This window comes from Telopea speciosissima, chromosome 2, assembly GCF_018873765.1.
Source record: "Telopea speciosissima isolate NSW1024214 ecotype Mountain lineage chromosome 2, Tspe_v1, whole genome shotgun sequence".
NCBI classification, from domain to species: Eukaryota; Viridiplantae; Streptophyta; class Magnoliopsida; order Proteales; family Proteaceae; genus Telopea; species Telopea speciosissima.
Genome location: NC_057917.1, coordinates 72,290,066 through 72,307,049, shown reverse-complemented (window position 1 = coordinate 72,307,049; position 16,984 = coordinate 72,290,066). Strand labels below are relative to the sequence as shown.

The 16,984-nt window shown below is 36.8% G+C and overlaps 1 protein-coding gene across 1 annotated transcript; it reads left to right on the top strand.

The window, feature by feature from the left end:
• Positions 1 to 12,686: 12,686 nt before the first annotated feature.
• On the top strand, positions 12,687 to 13,872 carry LOC122649854 (F-box/kelch-repeat protein At1g80440-like). Its single transcript, XM_043843106.1, has one exon. The coding sequence runs from the start codon at positions 12,722 to 12,724 to the stop codon at positions 13,787 to 13,789; it is 1,068 nt and encodes a 355-aa protein (XP_043699041.1). The 5' UTR covers positions 12,687 to 12,721; the 3' UTR covers positions 13,790 to 13,872.
• Positions 13,873 to 16,984: the final 3,112 nt, after the last annotated feature.

Here is a 16,984-nt window from a genome sequence, read left to right as displayed (position 1 = left end):
GCAATACTAAATACCCCTAGCTACCGTTTTCCATCCATGGGATTGGTGGACCTGGCTTTCCTCCATCCGTGGCGGGAGCTGGAGGATCCATCCCAGCCAAAATATGGGGGGTTTGATCATTTAATAAGGTGGGGCCCACTTGTGAAATGACCCCATGACCCAAAGACCCATATTTTGGCTGGGCTGGACTGGAGGAGAGCCAAATGCTAGATTGGTTTGGCAAGTTTGATTACACCTGTGGGATGATCATTTTCTTTAATCGTTTGCTTGCCTAGCAAATTTTTTTTTTTCTTCCTGTTTTGAGGGTTGTATCTTAGTATTAAGGGTATCAAAAGATGATACCGGATCGTTTGAACCAATCAAATTTCTTAGAGTGTGTTTGGTTGCATAAATCTGTAGGTGCATGTATCGATTTTGGTCTAAAAAAATCATATTGTTCAATTTTGAGCTATTGTGACTCATTGGTTTCCCAAAATACCGTTATAGTTCTCCATAAAGCCGGCACACGATGACACGATTCATTGATATAAAACAGGAATCGAATCGGTCAATGTCGAATCCAATCCAAATTTGTTAGAATCCATTTGAAATCAGCTGAAATCTGATCTGAAGTGGCAGGATCAATCACGGCCGATTGGAGCGATCCAATTCCGATTTTTGAAACGCTGCTCTAATAACCCGCTCACCAAAATCCGCCAAGGTCTGAAGATAGATGGATCCAACCCATGACGCAGGAAAGAGAAGACTCAGTTAGCTACCATGTAGGCTTGCTAATTCTGCTGCCTAAAACGTATTAGACCGGCCAGGGGTGAACCTAAAGGGGGTCAGGGGCTCATGGTCCACCCAACGTTGTTGGAAAACCCTCTACTGTATGGTAAAATAAAACAGGGGCACTGTTCTTTGTGCCGCTGTGCAGGCTACGCCCAGGCACAAGGGGGTGGGCACAATAACCACCCTTCCCCACTGAGTGGCAGGCCCATGTGCCTGGCCGCAGCCTGCACTGCAACCCAGAGAACATTCTCCCAATAAAACATGGCACAATACTAGTACTATAAATAACACCCTCCTGGCCAGCCCTTTAATAGTGGTACTTGATGGGCTAGCCCATTGATGCGAAGAAAAGATTAGGAAAAAAAATACCCACTCTCTCTCTCTCTCTCTAAATCCCTAATCTAAGCCCTCCACCATGCGAATTATTTAAAATATCTAAAAAAGTTTTTCCTGCAACTTAAAAAAATAGCAGGATTAACAAGAAAAGAATGTGGTATAACCCACCAAACCTTGGACAAACGAATCAAAGAAGCTCCCCTAGCCAGAATGTGAGCTTCACTGTTACTCGAATGGGGTACAAATCGAAAACTAACGCTAGCAAAATCATTACACAACAATAAAATGTCCTGAACTAAAACACCAGTCGCCCAATCTGGGGCCTTAGCAGAATCATTGAGACACGAAACAAGACCTAAGGAATCAGAAAAACAACACAACAAAGATGCTGTAGCGACAAGCTCCTAGCCAGCAACAATCCATCCCTAATAGCTTCAGCCTCCATTGATGAAGCAGAGAAATTGTTACCCGATCTACATTTAGCAGCAACAAACTCCCTTTGAAAGTCATGTATAGTAACACCCCTGCCACCACAGAGCGAATTAGACTTCCAAGCACCATCATAATGCACAAAGAAATGCGAACTTGATAAAGGAGGGGGAATGGTAGATAATGGAGGGGGATTAGTATGATACGTATACTGATTCATATTCATACTCAACCGTCCTTCAAGAGCAAAATGACGAGCACCCTGAATAACATTGGAAGGTGAAGGGTTAGTATGATGGAAAACAACACTATTATGAGCCTTCCAAATATGCCAAATCAAAGAAACCCAGTGAAAAATAGCATCATCAGGGGCAGGGAATTGAGCTGTTGCTTTAAGGAATTGATGGACTAGATCAAACATTGACCTACCCTGTAGATTTTGAGTATTAAGTCTAAAAGAAGAAAGTCTCCAGCAGGTAGAAGCAAAGTTTCCTCATTATTTAATCTATAGTGGAAATGCTTCGATCGAGAGTTAGGGTTCCAAAATAAAGACCTGAGAAGTAGAAGAAGATGAAAAGGGGAGAAGAATGGTTAGGGTTAAATCGAGAGAGATAGAGATTACCTGGAGTCAATGAGGAGGAGGAGCGACGACCGCGATGAGGAGGAGCAGAGCTGGGGATTCAATCGTGAACTTGCCCCATTTTTGGTGAATCTCCAGATGAGGAGGCTTTTATAGCAAGGGTGAAATCTGAAGATGCCCAATTTTTAGTGTAAATGGTGAATCTCAGGATTTTTTTGAGATGTCAACTCATTTCATCAACCAAACAACTTCTGAAATTGAGATTCATGAATCTGTGGATTTAATATCCAGAAATTCACGCAACCAAACACGGTGTTAACTTTCCAAAGATGCAACAAGATAGTCATTCTAAGGCCCATTAATCGAACAAAATATTAGGGAAGAGAATACCCACTACACTCACACACTCTCACACTCTCACACTCATTCTCTTTCAGATGCCATAATCTAAGCCCTTTCTATTTTGCTAAATCATTCTAAGGCCCATTAATGTGTACAAAAGATTAAGAAAAAAAGACTCACTACACCTCTCTCAAAATCCCTAATCTGAGCCCCTTTCATTCACTTAAAGCATTCTTAAGGTTTATAGAAGTGTTTTTTTTAATCACTTTTTAAAATTTTCTCCTTCAATTTTCCTTTTTGTGCCTTTTTATTTTTTTTATTAAACCAAAAGATAGGCACTAGGCCTTCGACAAACAAGGAAATAAAATATGTATATATATGACCAAAATATCATCAACTCAAGGATTTCTGGAGAATTAAAACTGTATCGCCTAAAAAATGAGCAATAACGAACTCACACTGCAATCTTCCAAAAGACATCTGATTTTTCAATCAGATACGCGAAGAAAAGAATGGGCAAACCTAATATAGTGACTCTTTCTCCTATGCTAAATACAGACTTGAGTGTCTTCCCAGTGAAGTTCCTCCTCTTTTTTATTCGACTCTGTCACTTCTTCTACACTATTAACATATTGGATCACTTCCATAGTATACTTCAGCTCTAAATCTTCCACTTGAGAGAGATCAACTAAAGAGGCAACATACCAGTCTGACATATGAAAAAATGATTTTCTCTCATTTGACTCCAAACTGATCCCACACAAAATGGGAATGTCATCCACATTTGCAATCCCATCCAAGATCACAATCACCAAGGTCTCATTGTCGGGATCACAATATTCTAGAGTTTCAGTCTGCCCATGGAGAAGAGGCTGGAGAAAAGAACAAGATTTCTTTTACTTATTTTTTTTTTTTTTCTTGCGTTTGAATCGTTATCCCCTCCAATTCGTTGCCTGCTCCAATTCCTCATATAGGAGCGGAAAGGACCAGCCTACCCCTTGCCCGAACACACTGCCCAAGGTGGGGTAGGGTGGTCATTTTTGCTCCTATGTGAGAAATTAGAGGGAATTGAAACGGGCAGCAAATTGAAGGTGATAATTGATATTAGTTTGTTTTACATGTGCAAAATTGTTCTATACAACAACAACCATATCCTTATCCCAACTAAATGGAGTCAGCTACATGGATCTGAAGAGGCTATGATAATAAAAGAAATACGAGAAGTAAAAAGAAGTACAAGAATTAAAAGAGAGAAGAATAGAAAATAAGTAAAGAAAAAAAAAGTCAAAATTGTTCTATAATTCTCATGAATTTTGGATTTGAGTCATTTCAGAATTAATCAGTTCTGATATGTGTTTAGGGTGATATCGGAGGTGATAGTGATACAGGTTATTATATCCAAACTTCGCTAAGTTGACACGGCAGATAGAGATTAGTAATGGATGATTGGAAATTCCTTGCACAGATCGATGTAGCTTTCAGAGATCAATCCTTACTTGAGGAGACAAATCAATTATGCTAAGCTATTTAAGGCCAAGTCAATAGGACAATCTTTAAAACCCCCCAAATAAATCTGCTCACAAAGTTTCAATAGTGTTTTCTCTTATTATAGATTTTTTTATTAACATTATCCCTTAAGGTGTCAAAAAATTTGTAATTTTATTTTTTTTGTCTTTTTAGTATGACATATAATTTTTTTAATAGTGTCCTTTAAGGTGTTAAATAATTTGCAATTTTATTTTTTTATCTTTTTAGTATTATACAATTTTTTTTTTGATGATCAAGCATAATAATATCATTTTACGTATATAATTGAGATATGTGCATGACAATTACACCTTTTAATAATAACGTACATAATGATATGTCACTTTTAACTTATTTTTATAACTTTATCTTAAATAACTTTTAGAAATAAAATCAGGAACAATTAAAAGAAAGTGTCACGTTCTAAATATACAGGTATCAATGAGTCATTCACATAGATAAATGTACAAGAGCAACTAAATTATCTATATTTATTCATTACCACAGGGTCATGAGGCATGGTTCTGCAACAAAACCATTATTGATATAATTGTAAGCTTTTTTATGTGAGAGGGTTGGGTAAGCCACCAGCTCTAGGTAAGCTAGGACTTGTGCCCAATGGGGAAGGTGGGATGAGTAGGGTAGGGGTCATTTTCATAGGAGATGGGTGAGAGACCAATACAGACTGGGTAGCCCTCTTACCCAGCCTTTTCCCCTTTTTTATGTATAGAAGGAGAAAGTTTTCCTTCATCGCAAGAAGGGTTCGGCCACCATCCTAGGGTCCTAAAACATCTCTCTATCGAACAAAGTCGATAATACCCTCCCCTTGTTGCAGGATACCCTCGAGATCTTGCCCATCCAAAAGCCATGGTCAAGGGATTCCCCTTCACCGCGGCTTAAGAAAAAATCGATCTTAGAAGAAAATACTCATTTGAACAGTTCGGCCTTGATAAGCCTAGCAAGGCAATCCATCTCATTGTACATTGGATTAGGGACATGTCTCCCATAATCCTAATTCTCCAAACCCCTATTTTTCCACTTGGCAAATTCTATTTAAATTGAAATTTAAGTTAAAGTAGAGGACCTTGGGTTTTGTCCACAAAATTTGGACTCCATCAAATCTACCATGTGACAAATATATGGGCCACCTTTCTACCCAATTATAAACCATGAAAAGGTATATAATTTCCAAGATATGGGTTGCAATTTAAAATGACCAATAATGTATACAAAAATAGAGGGTATACAATTTAACAATATTAAGGATATGGTCATTATCAAAATCCTTATCTAGATTTGAGAACGTCAAACTGAGTCTCTTTCAAGTGCCTAAGAAGGTCAACAATAACAAAAGCATCATCCATATATGTCTTATAAATAGATAAATAAATAAAACAAATTAAAATCTCCACCTCTGATGTGGTCCTTGACCCTTAATTATTAAACCTCTAAAAGGTTCTAGCACTGGTAGGCTTACTTGAACTGATTGGTTGAAGCCCGATACTGGCCTAACTGATTACTAAAACATATCCAGTTCAAGCACTGATCGATTACTAATTAGTTGGCATTCCGCATGTAAGGTAATTGCCCAATGGTCACCTGACTTTTTTTTTTTTTGATAGAAAGACTTTATTAGCGCTGGAACAATGTTCCAGACGAGTCCAAGTACAAGGGGAGGAAAATATAGTCGGGTGGAGGGGGATCAATCCAAACACGATTAAGCTGTGAGGAGGCACCAAGGGTAGCCAACGAATCCGCAACAGAGTTAGCTTGACGAAGAGTGTGATCGAATATGATATGTGTAAAGCTCATGGCAAGAACTCTACAGTCTTGAATGATAGGGTAAATCCTCCAAGGAATTTCTTCTGCTTGATTTTGTAGAATATTAATCACTAGAAGATTATCACTTTCCACAATGAGTGAGGAGATGCCCAATTGGTTAGCTAATCGCAGTGCTGTTAGAATTGCTAAAGCCTCAGCAACCAAAGCATAATTCCTACCAATCCCTTGAGAGAATCCACATATGAAAGAAGAATTTGTTGAGCGACACACTTCTCCAATACGTGCTAGACCTGGATTAACTTGGCTTGCTCCATCTACATTGAATTTCATAAACAAAGCAACAGGGGGGGAGCCATTGAACCAATCTGACTCCTCTCCTCCAGGTGCCACTTAAGTCTGATCTTGCTCCATGGCAGTCGCAATGGCTCTTAAAATAATTGTCACAGAGCTAAAAGGAGTTTGACGGTAAATAAGATCCCAGTATACGACCCAAATATGCCACAAGATGCTACAAAAGAGAAAGATTTGTGTCCAACTGTCTCTCTGTTAGTCCTGGAAGGAGATTGTAAGGCCGCTAGAATTCCTGAACGTATATCCGGGCTATTGAAGAGAGCAGGTGGGTCTTCTACATCTCTTCAATGGTCACCAAACCAGAATGACTGAATACTACTATGACCGACATTTATAGCTTAATTAATCGAATTCTCAAGCCTTTTAAGGACTGTTTATAGTCTGATTACTTAGATTCTGAATATGAACCAATAATCGACCTGCACATGCCCTAGCCTAGTAGGCGTGATTACCTAAGCGGGCAAAAATGGCGCAGGACATTAAATCGGTGGGAATCAATTTGACCCGATTGAAAGTTGTGCACCCCTAGGAAAAATATATATATATAATTATAAAATATCTACATCAAGTGGTGGGAGAAGAGTCACTCAGCACAAAGAAAAAGAAGAGTTCACTGAATTGTTAAAAAAAAATAATACATTCCTATATTTTTATCAGATTAGAAAAGTTTTCTCAATATTAACGTCGAGATTGTCAAATTAGTCGGCTGATTGGATACTTGTTGAATACAAGAAGTAAAGCCAATGGTTGTGTATTTGTCAAGGGCCACCCTCAAGAAAAAGGGGAAAAGAGAGTTTTCTCATTATGTAGGATGTGCATGTGTTTGAAGATAATAAATTAACTACATGAATGAGAGAGAGAGAGAGAGATTTTGATGGGAAGAAAATTTTATTTTATTATATAGGTCCTGCATGTGTTTTAAGATGATATTTTCATATTTTGAAAAGGAAGAATTCTTTTTTTTTTTTTCCATATTATGTAGGTCCTACATGTTTTTAAAGATGATAAATTAATTAATGTAGGTCCTACATGTTTTTAAAGATGATAAATTAATTCCATTAATTCTCAGAGAGAGAGAGAGAGAGAGAGAGAGAGAGATTTTCATATTTTGAAGGGAAGAAATCTTATACTGAATTCACCTATGGTTGATCGGGAAGAAATCTTATAATGAATTCACTTATGGTTGATCGGTAATCATTAGCGATTCTGGCTTCATGCAATTGAATTGAAATCTGCAATCCAAACTAAAGATGGGTTTTTGGAGTTAGCTCACCCTCGTGGGATCGCAACCCTTTATCTCATCCATTGTGACACGTGTGTTGCCCAGAGCATGAGGGGCATGATGACTTGACATCATCCTCATGTAAGTCATGCATGTTTTTTAAGATGATGAATTGATTCAGAGAGAGAGAGAGATAGAAAGGTTTTCATATTTTGAAGGGAATAAGTCTTTTTTTTTTTTGTTTCATTATGTAGGACCTGCATGATTCTGAAGATGATGAATTAATTCCATTGATTTAGATCATCTCTTCCTTCATTATATTTGTCCTTACTTAGGAAGTCAGAAGTCAAAAGCAAAAAAATAAAAGAACAAATTCATTTTATGTATAACATAACATGAATTTCTATAGATGAGACATTGTGCAAATCTTTTCTATATTTCTATACTAATAATACTTTAATAGAACAAACTCTAGTTAACACTTAACAGTTAAAATTAAATTATTTTTATCATTTTTATTATTAAAGTTTACCCTTTCTTTTTGCATTTGGGGGAAAGTAGAAAGCTATCTCTCTTTTTTGCAAGATAAACAATGGAATATTCTCATGATCAGAGTGATTTGTAATCGTATGATGCTCAAATAAGACAAAAGTCATCGATTGTATAAAATTTTTTTAAATTTAATTTGTAATACCATTTTTACCTTTAAAAAACCCCCCTATTATACGAAGGAGGGTATTTCTGATATAGTTACAAGCTTAGTGTAATCAATTGTGATTATACAAAGCAAAACCTATAAACAATACTAGATGTCATTAATTTTAAAGGTCCAACTGAAATTTTCTCTCTTAGTTTTCCCTTTCTTGCATTCTTTTTTTTTTTTTTTTTTTTGGAGGGGGGGTTTAAATGAATAAGAAAATTCCCTTTCTTGCATTATTTGGGTAAGAAAATGAGCAAAACTATTGTGTTTGCTTGAGAAGATCATACCTTAATCTTCAGTCATCTATTAGATTTGTGGATGATGGCACCTCCCACATAAGAAGGTATAAGCTAAGGAATGACCCTTTCCATTTGATCATACACTATTGTATGCATTCAACTTGTGGAGACAAGCTAGCCTTAGGATTAACTACGGTTCTTTTGACGACTTCAATCCTTTGCTTATATCTAATTATATTCATGATTTGAGGATAGACCTCGGCGCAACAGTAAGGTTGCTGTATTGCGACCTAATGATTGTAAATGGAGTCGGAAAACCATTTTTTCGTGAAGCGGAAGTAAAGCTGTATACATTAAGACATTTCCCAGACTTCGCATAACGGATGCCTTGTGCACTATGTACATCTTTTTTAATGGTTTAAAATCAATTAACATTCGAAAATAAGAAGGAGAGAAACTAACAAAGCTAAGGTCCATTTCCTCTCTTCTCTTACATTTGAAACAATGGGGATGAAGAGACCGCCCAACATGTTTTATGGAATTTTTAAGAAAATAAAAAACTGACTTTAAAGCAGCGTGATCAAGGGTCAGTCAATATATGAAAACCACCATCACATGTACATGTTTTTCATTTTTTTTTTTTTGCAATTTCTATTTTGCATTTTATTTTAATGTGAAATAATGAACATACTATAGTGAATAAATGGTAAATAATGATTTTTTTTTGGGTAGTGAATGGTAAATAATGGTTGGATCTTTTTATGTATTCAATCAAAACTATCAAATGCCTTAATTACAGCTTAAACAAGTCTAAATATGAAAATTCTGAGAAATTAATAAACAAAAATTTTGCTTTATATTTTATATCATCATGTATTGTCCATAATTTTCTAGAATTTCTGAAATGTCATATAATATAAATAACACTTGATATTATTAAAAAAATGTTTTACGTGACATAATTTAAAAATAAAATGTTTATGGCATAGACTCGTCAAGAAACCGATCTAAGACCAAGCCTATTATGCTGAATGACATCAAGAACCATTTTAAGGGTCTCGCAAAAAATTTCTTCAAATATTTTTTAGGGAAAAAGATTATTATGCTGCCACATTGCAATTTTACTCTAACATAGAAATTTTTTTTTTTTTCCCTCTCCTTCTCTCTCTCTCCTACTTTAAATATGGGCCTCATATGAATAATATTTTTTTCAAGACAACTATTGGTGTAGCGTGCAGAATCTTTCCCACACTATCATACTAGGGAAAAAAAGGCTATTAGGCATTTAGGCTACGTGTATCTACAGCTAGACACAGGAAGGACAAAAATGACTACTTTCGTCCCTCGTGAATTGAAAAACCCCATTGATATTGGATGCCCCTATAGCCCCACGTGTACTCTCATTAGCCCTCGCGCTGGTGCAGAGGCCAAGCAACCTGACAGCGATCCCCTCCCTTTCTGTTATAAGTCATACTCCAAATAAATGAACACAACCATTTTGGGGAAGAATCAATATTTACTTTAAAAGAGATGCTCTACCCTACATTTTTCACTCAATTAACTTGATGTGCTAAAGATAGCTAAGGAATATCTTTAACATTGTGATCGATCACCACCCATATTACAAGCATGAATTCAGTTTCAAGACAAGTAACTTTTATGTAGTACATCAAAAGTTGGTCTATATTTGTAGCCATCAGTATCATATGTTTCTATATTTCTTCTTCTTTTAACTGTATATTAATTCTGATTGTTTTCGTCAAATTGTTGAAGATAATTTCACAAAGGTCAAATGTTCTCTGTGTCGGGGGCACAAGTTGAGCCCAGACACATTGGGGGTGGGCAAAATGACCACCTACTTCCCTGAATAATAGGCCCATGTGTCTAGGCATGGTGTGCTACGGCACAGAGAACATCAACCCTTTCACAAAAATAAAGTGTATATATAATGGAAGATGGATGCATTTATCATCTATATTAAAATAGTTATTTGATTGATAATTACAATATGATCATAGCAACTCACATAAGTCTTACCATAAAATTAATAAAATAAAAAATAATACTAATAATAGAATAAAAGGTTGATTTGCTTTTTAAACTTTCTATCATCCATGTCTTATCCATTAGTGTATGGGCTTTATTAAGTGTAATATAACATAAATAACACCCGTTCTAGATAAAGTATTTTCTATAGGAACATATATAGGGAAATTTTTTTTTCTCTTTCTTGTCTTTTTCCTGTTCTTTTAAACAAACAAATGGAACGTTAAGAAAATCAAATTTTCACATTGTTTCATGGACTATATATTAAAATGGCCTTTTTATGTGTGCTTAAATCGTCAAATTGTTTTCAATTTGGACTCTTCAACATCTTTCCAAAGAATTTATTTCCATGTGACAATACGCAAGATGGTGCGACACTATGATTAGATTCTGGGTTCATCAATAATACTTGTCCCTTATTCTTCATCGTACGAATTATCCTTTTCCTCCATCTAATCAAAGTGGTATGTGTGTGTTTGTGTTTATTTGTACTTTGCGACTTAAAAGGTTGGATAACACTTTTGAGCTCGTGAGTTCGTTTGATCTAAAAAATAAAAATTATCCTTCTCTATCATCTAATCAGAGTGTCAAATCCTATGATTGATAAGATTCCCTATTCAGCATGTGGTCTGAAAACAATTCCCTCACAAATAAGGTTTTTATTGTTGTTGGGGGGGGGGGGGGGAGATAGAAGGGATGATATATATCTAGTTTTAAAAAATCGAAACCATGAGGTTTGATGATTTTGCTCTCATGTTTAAGGATTCATGAATCATAGTTTTAACCAAGATTGTGTTTGATATACATTCAAATAATAAATTTGGATCTAGAATGCATTCCAATTTTTTATTTTTTATTTATTTTTTTTGGTTATTCAACATATGATTTTAAAGATAAAAGTAGGTTTCAAATAGTGGAGTCAAATGAGCCGAACCAGTAGATTCATATAAAAAACATATCTGTTAAATCATCCGATTTGGATCAGAATCAACTGTGACCGATCTGACCATTTCTGATCAAATTCCAACTTATATAAACAGAATCAACATTGACCGATTCGATTCCAATATTCAAAAATTTGACCTCTACTTGGGATTGAGGGTTTCGTGATTTAAAAGTTTTGGTTACCCTAATAGGTTTTGGGTCGTAGACTCAGTAATCCATGTTATTTTGCGGCCTGGATACTGGATGGTGAGTGAGAGGTCAGCACAGCATCAACAGTTTGACCTCCATCCATTTTAGACCTGGAGTAGAGTGGTCAGCACAGCATCAACAGTTTGACCTCAATCCATTTTAGACTTGGATCCAGATCTTTTATGGTGCATTATCCGTAGTAGTCTGAGCAGTGCAGATTGAGCCATGCACGTAAAGATTATCTTATTGTTGCCCAAATGCCTTGCTTGAGCGGGAGTAAAGCGATCATTGTACGCATGGCCTAATCTGTGCCGCACAGACCGCTATGAACACCTGTGCCGTAGAGGATCTGAATTGCTTAGCCTTCTCCACGCCGTCAGTTAAGAATGTGATTTGACGGTTTTTATTTGTCTTCCCGAGTTAACCTCTCGCTCTCTCTTGTAATTAATAATAATAAAGTAACCCCAGGAAGGAAGCACCATCAGGGTTAGTTTCGTAAATAAAATCATGCTTACTTGTTGTACATATCCGTATTACATCATCTAACCTTCAAATAAAAAAGCATACGTCATGACACATGTCATCTTATCTTTTGAACAAGTGTCATTGATAACAGAGTCATCATCCACGTGGCCATGAAACCGAAGAGCATTTCATGAAAAGCGAGGGAGCACATTTGCCATTTTTTTTTGGGAGGGGGGGGGGGGGAGGGAGTAAAAGGTACATATGCCATGTTGGGTACTGGGTGGGAAATGTTATAAAACGTGTGCGGTGAGAGTATGACAGCTTTCGTTCTGGAACCATTCATCATGATTCATTTAAAGCCTTCACAGTTCACACCATCACCATGTCTTCCATCCTTCCCCATAAAAACTTTCTTCTTCAATCTCACCTCATCACTTGTCGTGACTCCTTGAGTCTTCTGCTCCCCCCCATTCTTATCTAGAAGATTAGGGATTCTTATCTAGAATAGAACTGGGTCATTACCGTCGGATTGGAATCATTTTATTGTATTAAATAGAAAATGCTAGTCTCCCTATAAACCCCACAAACCTTCTAGAAGCTTTTATATTCCCAAAGCCTTCTCCACAATACTAATTCTTCCTTTACCACAGTGTGGAGCTGAGGGAGAGATCCCCTTCTATAAATATAAGAGAACAGAAATTTACCTTTAATCCAACTTTTTAAAGTTTCCTTTCCTCTTTCCTCTTTTTTCTTCTGGGTTTGTGTTCTGTGCTTAGCAAAAAAACTTATATTAGGCGATGGAGTTGATTCCTTGTCTTCCCGACGAAATCGCTCGCGAGTGTTTAATCCGAGTACCTTACAGAGGCTTCTCTACGGTTTCGGCCGTTTGCAAAGGCTGGAAAGAAGAGATCGAATCCCTACAGTTTCAGCAGCAGAGGCAAGCCAATGGCTTGACTCGACCAATCGTTGTGCTCACACAAGCTGATTCCACCGGAGCTTCCGCTGGTGCTACCAAGAATTTAATCCCACCTTCTTATAGGCTCACGATTTACGAACCGGTTACCGGCGCATGGACTAAGCTACCGCCGTTACCTGGATTTTCCGACGGTTTACCGTTGTTCTGTCAATTCGCCGGTGTTGGCCGGAAATTGGTGGTTATCGGTGGGTGGTATCCGGGGACTTGGGCGGTCTCCAAATCTGTTTTCGTTTACGATTTCGTGTCGGCGAAGTGGCACCAAGGGGCCGACATGCCCGGTGTATCACGCTCGTTCTCTGCATGCGCATCAGATTCCGATCGGATGGTGTTTGTTGCTGGAGGCCATGATGATGGGAAAAATGCCTTGAGATCTGCAATGGTGTATGATGTGGCTAAAGACGAGTGGGTCCTACTCCCTGATATGGCACTACAAAGGGACGAGTGCAAAGGAATCTTCCATGGTGACAAGTTCCACGTCATCGGTGGGTATTCCACCGATATGCAAGGTCGGTTTGTGAAGAGTGCCGAGGCTTTTGATGTCACCACGTGGCAGTGGGACCAGGTGCAGGAGGACATGTTGGAGGAGGGAATCTGCCCAAGGACCTGTGTGGCCGGTGACGTGGGGAAATTCTACAGATGCCAGAGTGTCCATGTGACAGTTTTAGAAGAAAGTGGGTCCTGGCGAGCAGTTGCGGAGCTGCCATTGGATGTACGTGTGGGGCCATGCCTGGTGACATGGCAGGGAAAGTTATTGGTACTGGGATCGGCTACGCATGGTGGGCGCCACATGGCATATGCGTTGGACTTGCAACGTTACACGTGGACAAGAGTTGAAGCTCCGGAGGAATATACGGGTCATGTTCAGGCAGGGTGTTGCTTGGAGGTCTGATATAGCTTAAGGGTTTGTTTGGTTGTATGTTGTGAATTGCAACTTTAAAAATTTAAAGAGTTCAAGTTTTTTTTTTTTTTTTTTTTTTTTGGGTCGGTATTCTCATTTCTCAATAGGGGAGCGTGACCACTTTGCAAACGAGATCAATGAGAGCGTTGGCATCATGGGGTGGGATTTCCTTCTATTTTTATTTTTATCCACTAGCATGTACAAAAAAGTTAAGTTTATTGATACTAGAAGAAATATTTTTATTTTTCTATAATGAATTAGAATATTTAATGGAAATCACTGTTGATAAGTTGAATGATGTTTTAAATATTATTTTAAAGGAAAAAGAACATTATAGTAGTAGCACATGCCATCCTTACCACACCTCTTGTCATTTTCATCTTTTCAAGGGATCTCTAGGCACAGGGTGATGCTTTGCAATTGGATGGTGTTCTCTTTCTCTTATTTTAAATAAAGAAAAAATATTATGAAGTCATTTTCATTTTTTCAAGGGATCTTTAGGCACGGGGTAGCGCTGCATGATCGGATGGTGTTCTATTTTCCTTATTTTAAATGAAGAAAAAATGCTATGAGGTCATTTTCATCTTTTCAAGGGATTTCTAGGCACAGGGTGGCACTGCGTTATCGGATGGTGTTCTCTTTCTCTTATTTTAAGTGAAGAAAAAAATGGTATGAAAGTAAATATTTTCAATCAATAAATTAATATTTAAGGGAAATCAGGTGATAGTTATACCAGTTGAATGATATTTTAATATATATTAAAAAAAATCTTAAAAAATCCTAAAAATCAAATTTATGTATGTTGCTGACAATGGGTTAGGTTCGTCATTATTGTGTAGGTAATAGTTTACTATTGGTTCATTGTCATGCATTTTGTTATTTAATTTTAATTATATTATATATTTTTTAAATTTATAACTATAAATTTTAAGTTTATTCATTTTTAGATTCTTATGTTTTTGTTTTCTTGTATCTTATTTTTTGAACATTTAATCTTATCTTTGATTTTTATTATATTTGTCTAGGATTTTATACTTTTATTGTTAATTCTTGTTTTTGAATATTTAAATTTACTTTTAGATAATCCTAAATTTACTATGCTTAATATGATGTAACTAGTTTAAGACCATCATATGCTATATAAATGAATTTTTGTTCATTCCTCTCTGAAGAGGATCATGTTAAAAATAAAAAAGTGGTGATGTTGATATGGTGAGAGGTTTTATTTTTTTTATGTACGAAAAAGACATTTATTAAAATAAGGATCAAATTTTCCTTGAGCCTCGGTCTGAGACCTACATATGGTGTTCATAGGGCATTAAGGAACAATGGAAGATATTATCGACCATTGCTAAATAGGAGACAGATATTGACAGCCATTGATGATTCTCGCCGTATAGGAAAACTTTCCTCTTAAAATAACTTAAAAGGAGGAAAGATTACAACTCAAGTTTAATTCCATCAAAGCTTGTCCTAGCCTCCTTAGCTTGAGTGTTTTGTTAATCTATGCTTAATATTGACTATGGTTCTACACATGTGAATTAGCTTCAGTCATCCATAAAAATAAATCCATTCTTAATACGAAATAGCAAATTAAACACTGGCCAAGGTGAGTTCTAAAAAGTTTGACCATGGAGCCTCCTCTCATGCTTTGTTCTAATTCCTAAGAATGAGGTTGCCTAGATCTGTTTCACAAAGAGACTCCTTCAAATATACAAGTACGTTCAACACTCGACACTTGTTCCATCTACTGCCATTTAGAGTGCTTGAAGAAGCATTTTTGGACATGTATTGAATACGGCAAGATGGCAAAATGACATGTTAGGACTGCATGTCACACAATGTTTCACCACATGCCACACAAACTACATTGATCTAAGATGTCACACAAACTACACTATGTTTCATCCTCGAGGCTTTAGTTCATGGTACCCACATCAGTATGGATCACCGTCTATAGCGATACTGATATAGATCGACAATATCGGCTTGTATTAGGCCGATTCCAAAAAACCACAGAAGAGTGAGAATGTGTGTGGATTTCAGGGTCTTAAATAAAATAGGCTCAAAAGATGATTTCCCTCTACCACATAGGTATCCTGGTAAATAACACCGCACGACATGCCCTCTTGTTCTTCATGGATGGATTTTCAAGATATAACTAGATAAAAATGATTCCTGAGAACAAGGGGAAGACATACTTTATCACCCAATAGGGAACATATTGCTATAAGGTGGTACTCTTCAATCTGAAAAATGCTAGGGGCAACTTACCAGTGAGCAACTACTACTATTCTCCATGACCTCATGCACAAAGAAGTGGTAGTACATTAGCCGCTTCTCAAAAAACAGTGGTATGCAAGCCCATCTTTAGGTTACTCAAGAAGGATCAAGCCAAAAAGTGAGCACAAAAAACACTTTTCTTTTTACCAAAAAAATCACTTGTTTCTCTATTGGTGTTGTATTGGCCAATATGGTCGCTACAATACCAATACCTAAATCTATGCTTAACCATCCTTTGAACTAGATTGCCTTTGGTAGATAGCACATCATGGCAATGCGTTCTAAACTTAGAAGAATGTAAGACCTAGAATCTATTCTGAGAATACATACCAAACACAACCTAAATTTCGATCGGAGATTCAACTTCTATCATCCCCCGCCATGTAGAGGTTGGATGTGTACTCCATCTCATTCATGATAAGAATAAAATATTGTATGCAGAATAAATCACCTGATTTTATTGCTATCAAAATAAAGGGAAAAATTATTTAGTTGAAAAAAAAAACATTTCCAATTTTCTCTTTACGATGTGAACAACACACAAAAACAGTATGTGCAAGATCAATTAAACACAAAAAGAAAGCAAGCACATACATAAAGAAGATGCAAGAGATTTACGCGGTTTGGCAAAATCGTCTACATCCACAGAGTGGGATCTAACTTTCACGATAAATCAAGAGAAGAGAAAATAGTATAACCCTTGCAATTTGATACCCAAATTCAAGCCCCCATATATACCATTATCTCATCTCTCATTCATTCTATAAACCTTCACTTTGGCTACTTGCTTAGTCCTTGTGCACATGTTGCACAAACATTTTATCTCTTGAACTCTCAATTGGATCCTCACATTTTGGTTCTTCATTTGGATCAACATTGTTCTCTTTGGTAAATACCTTTATC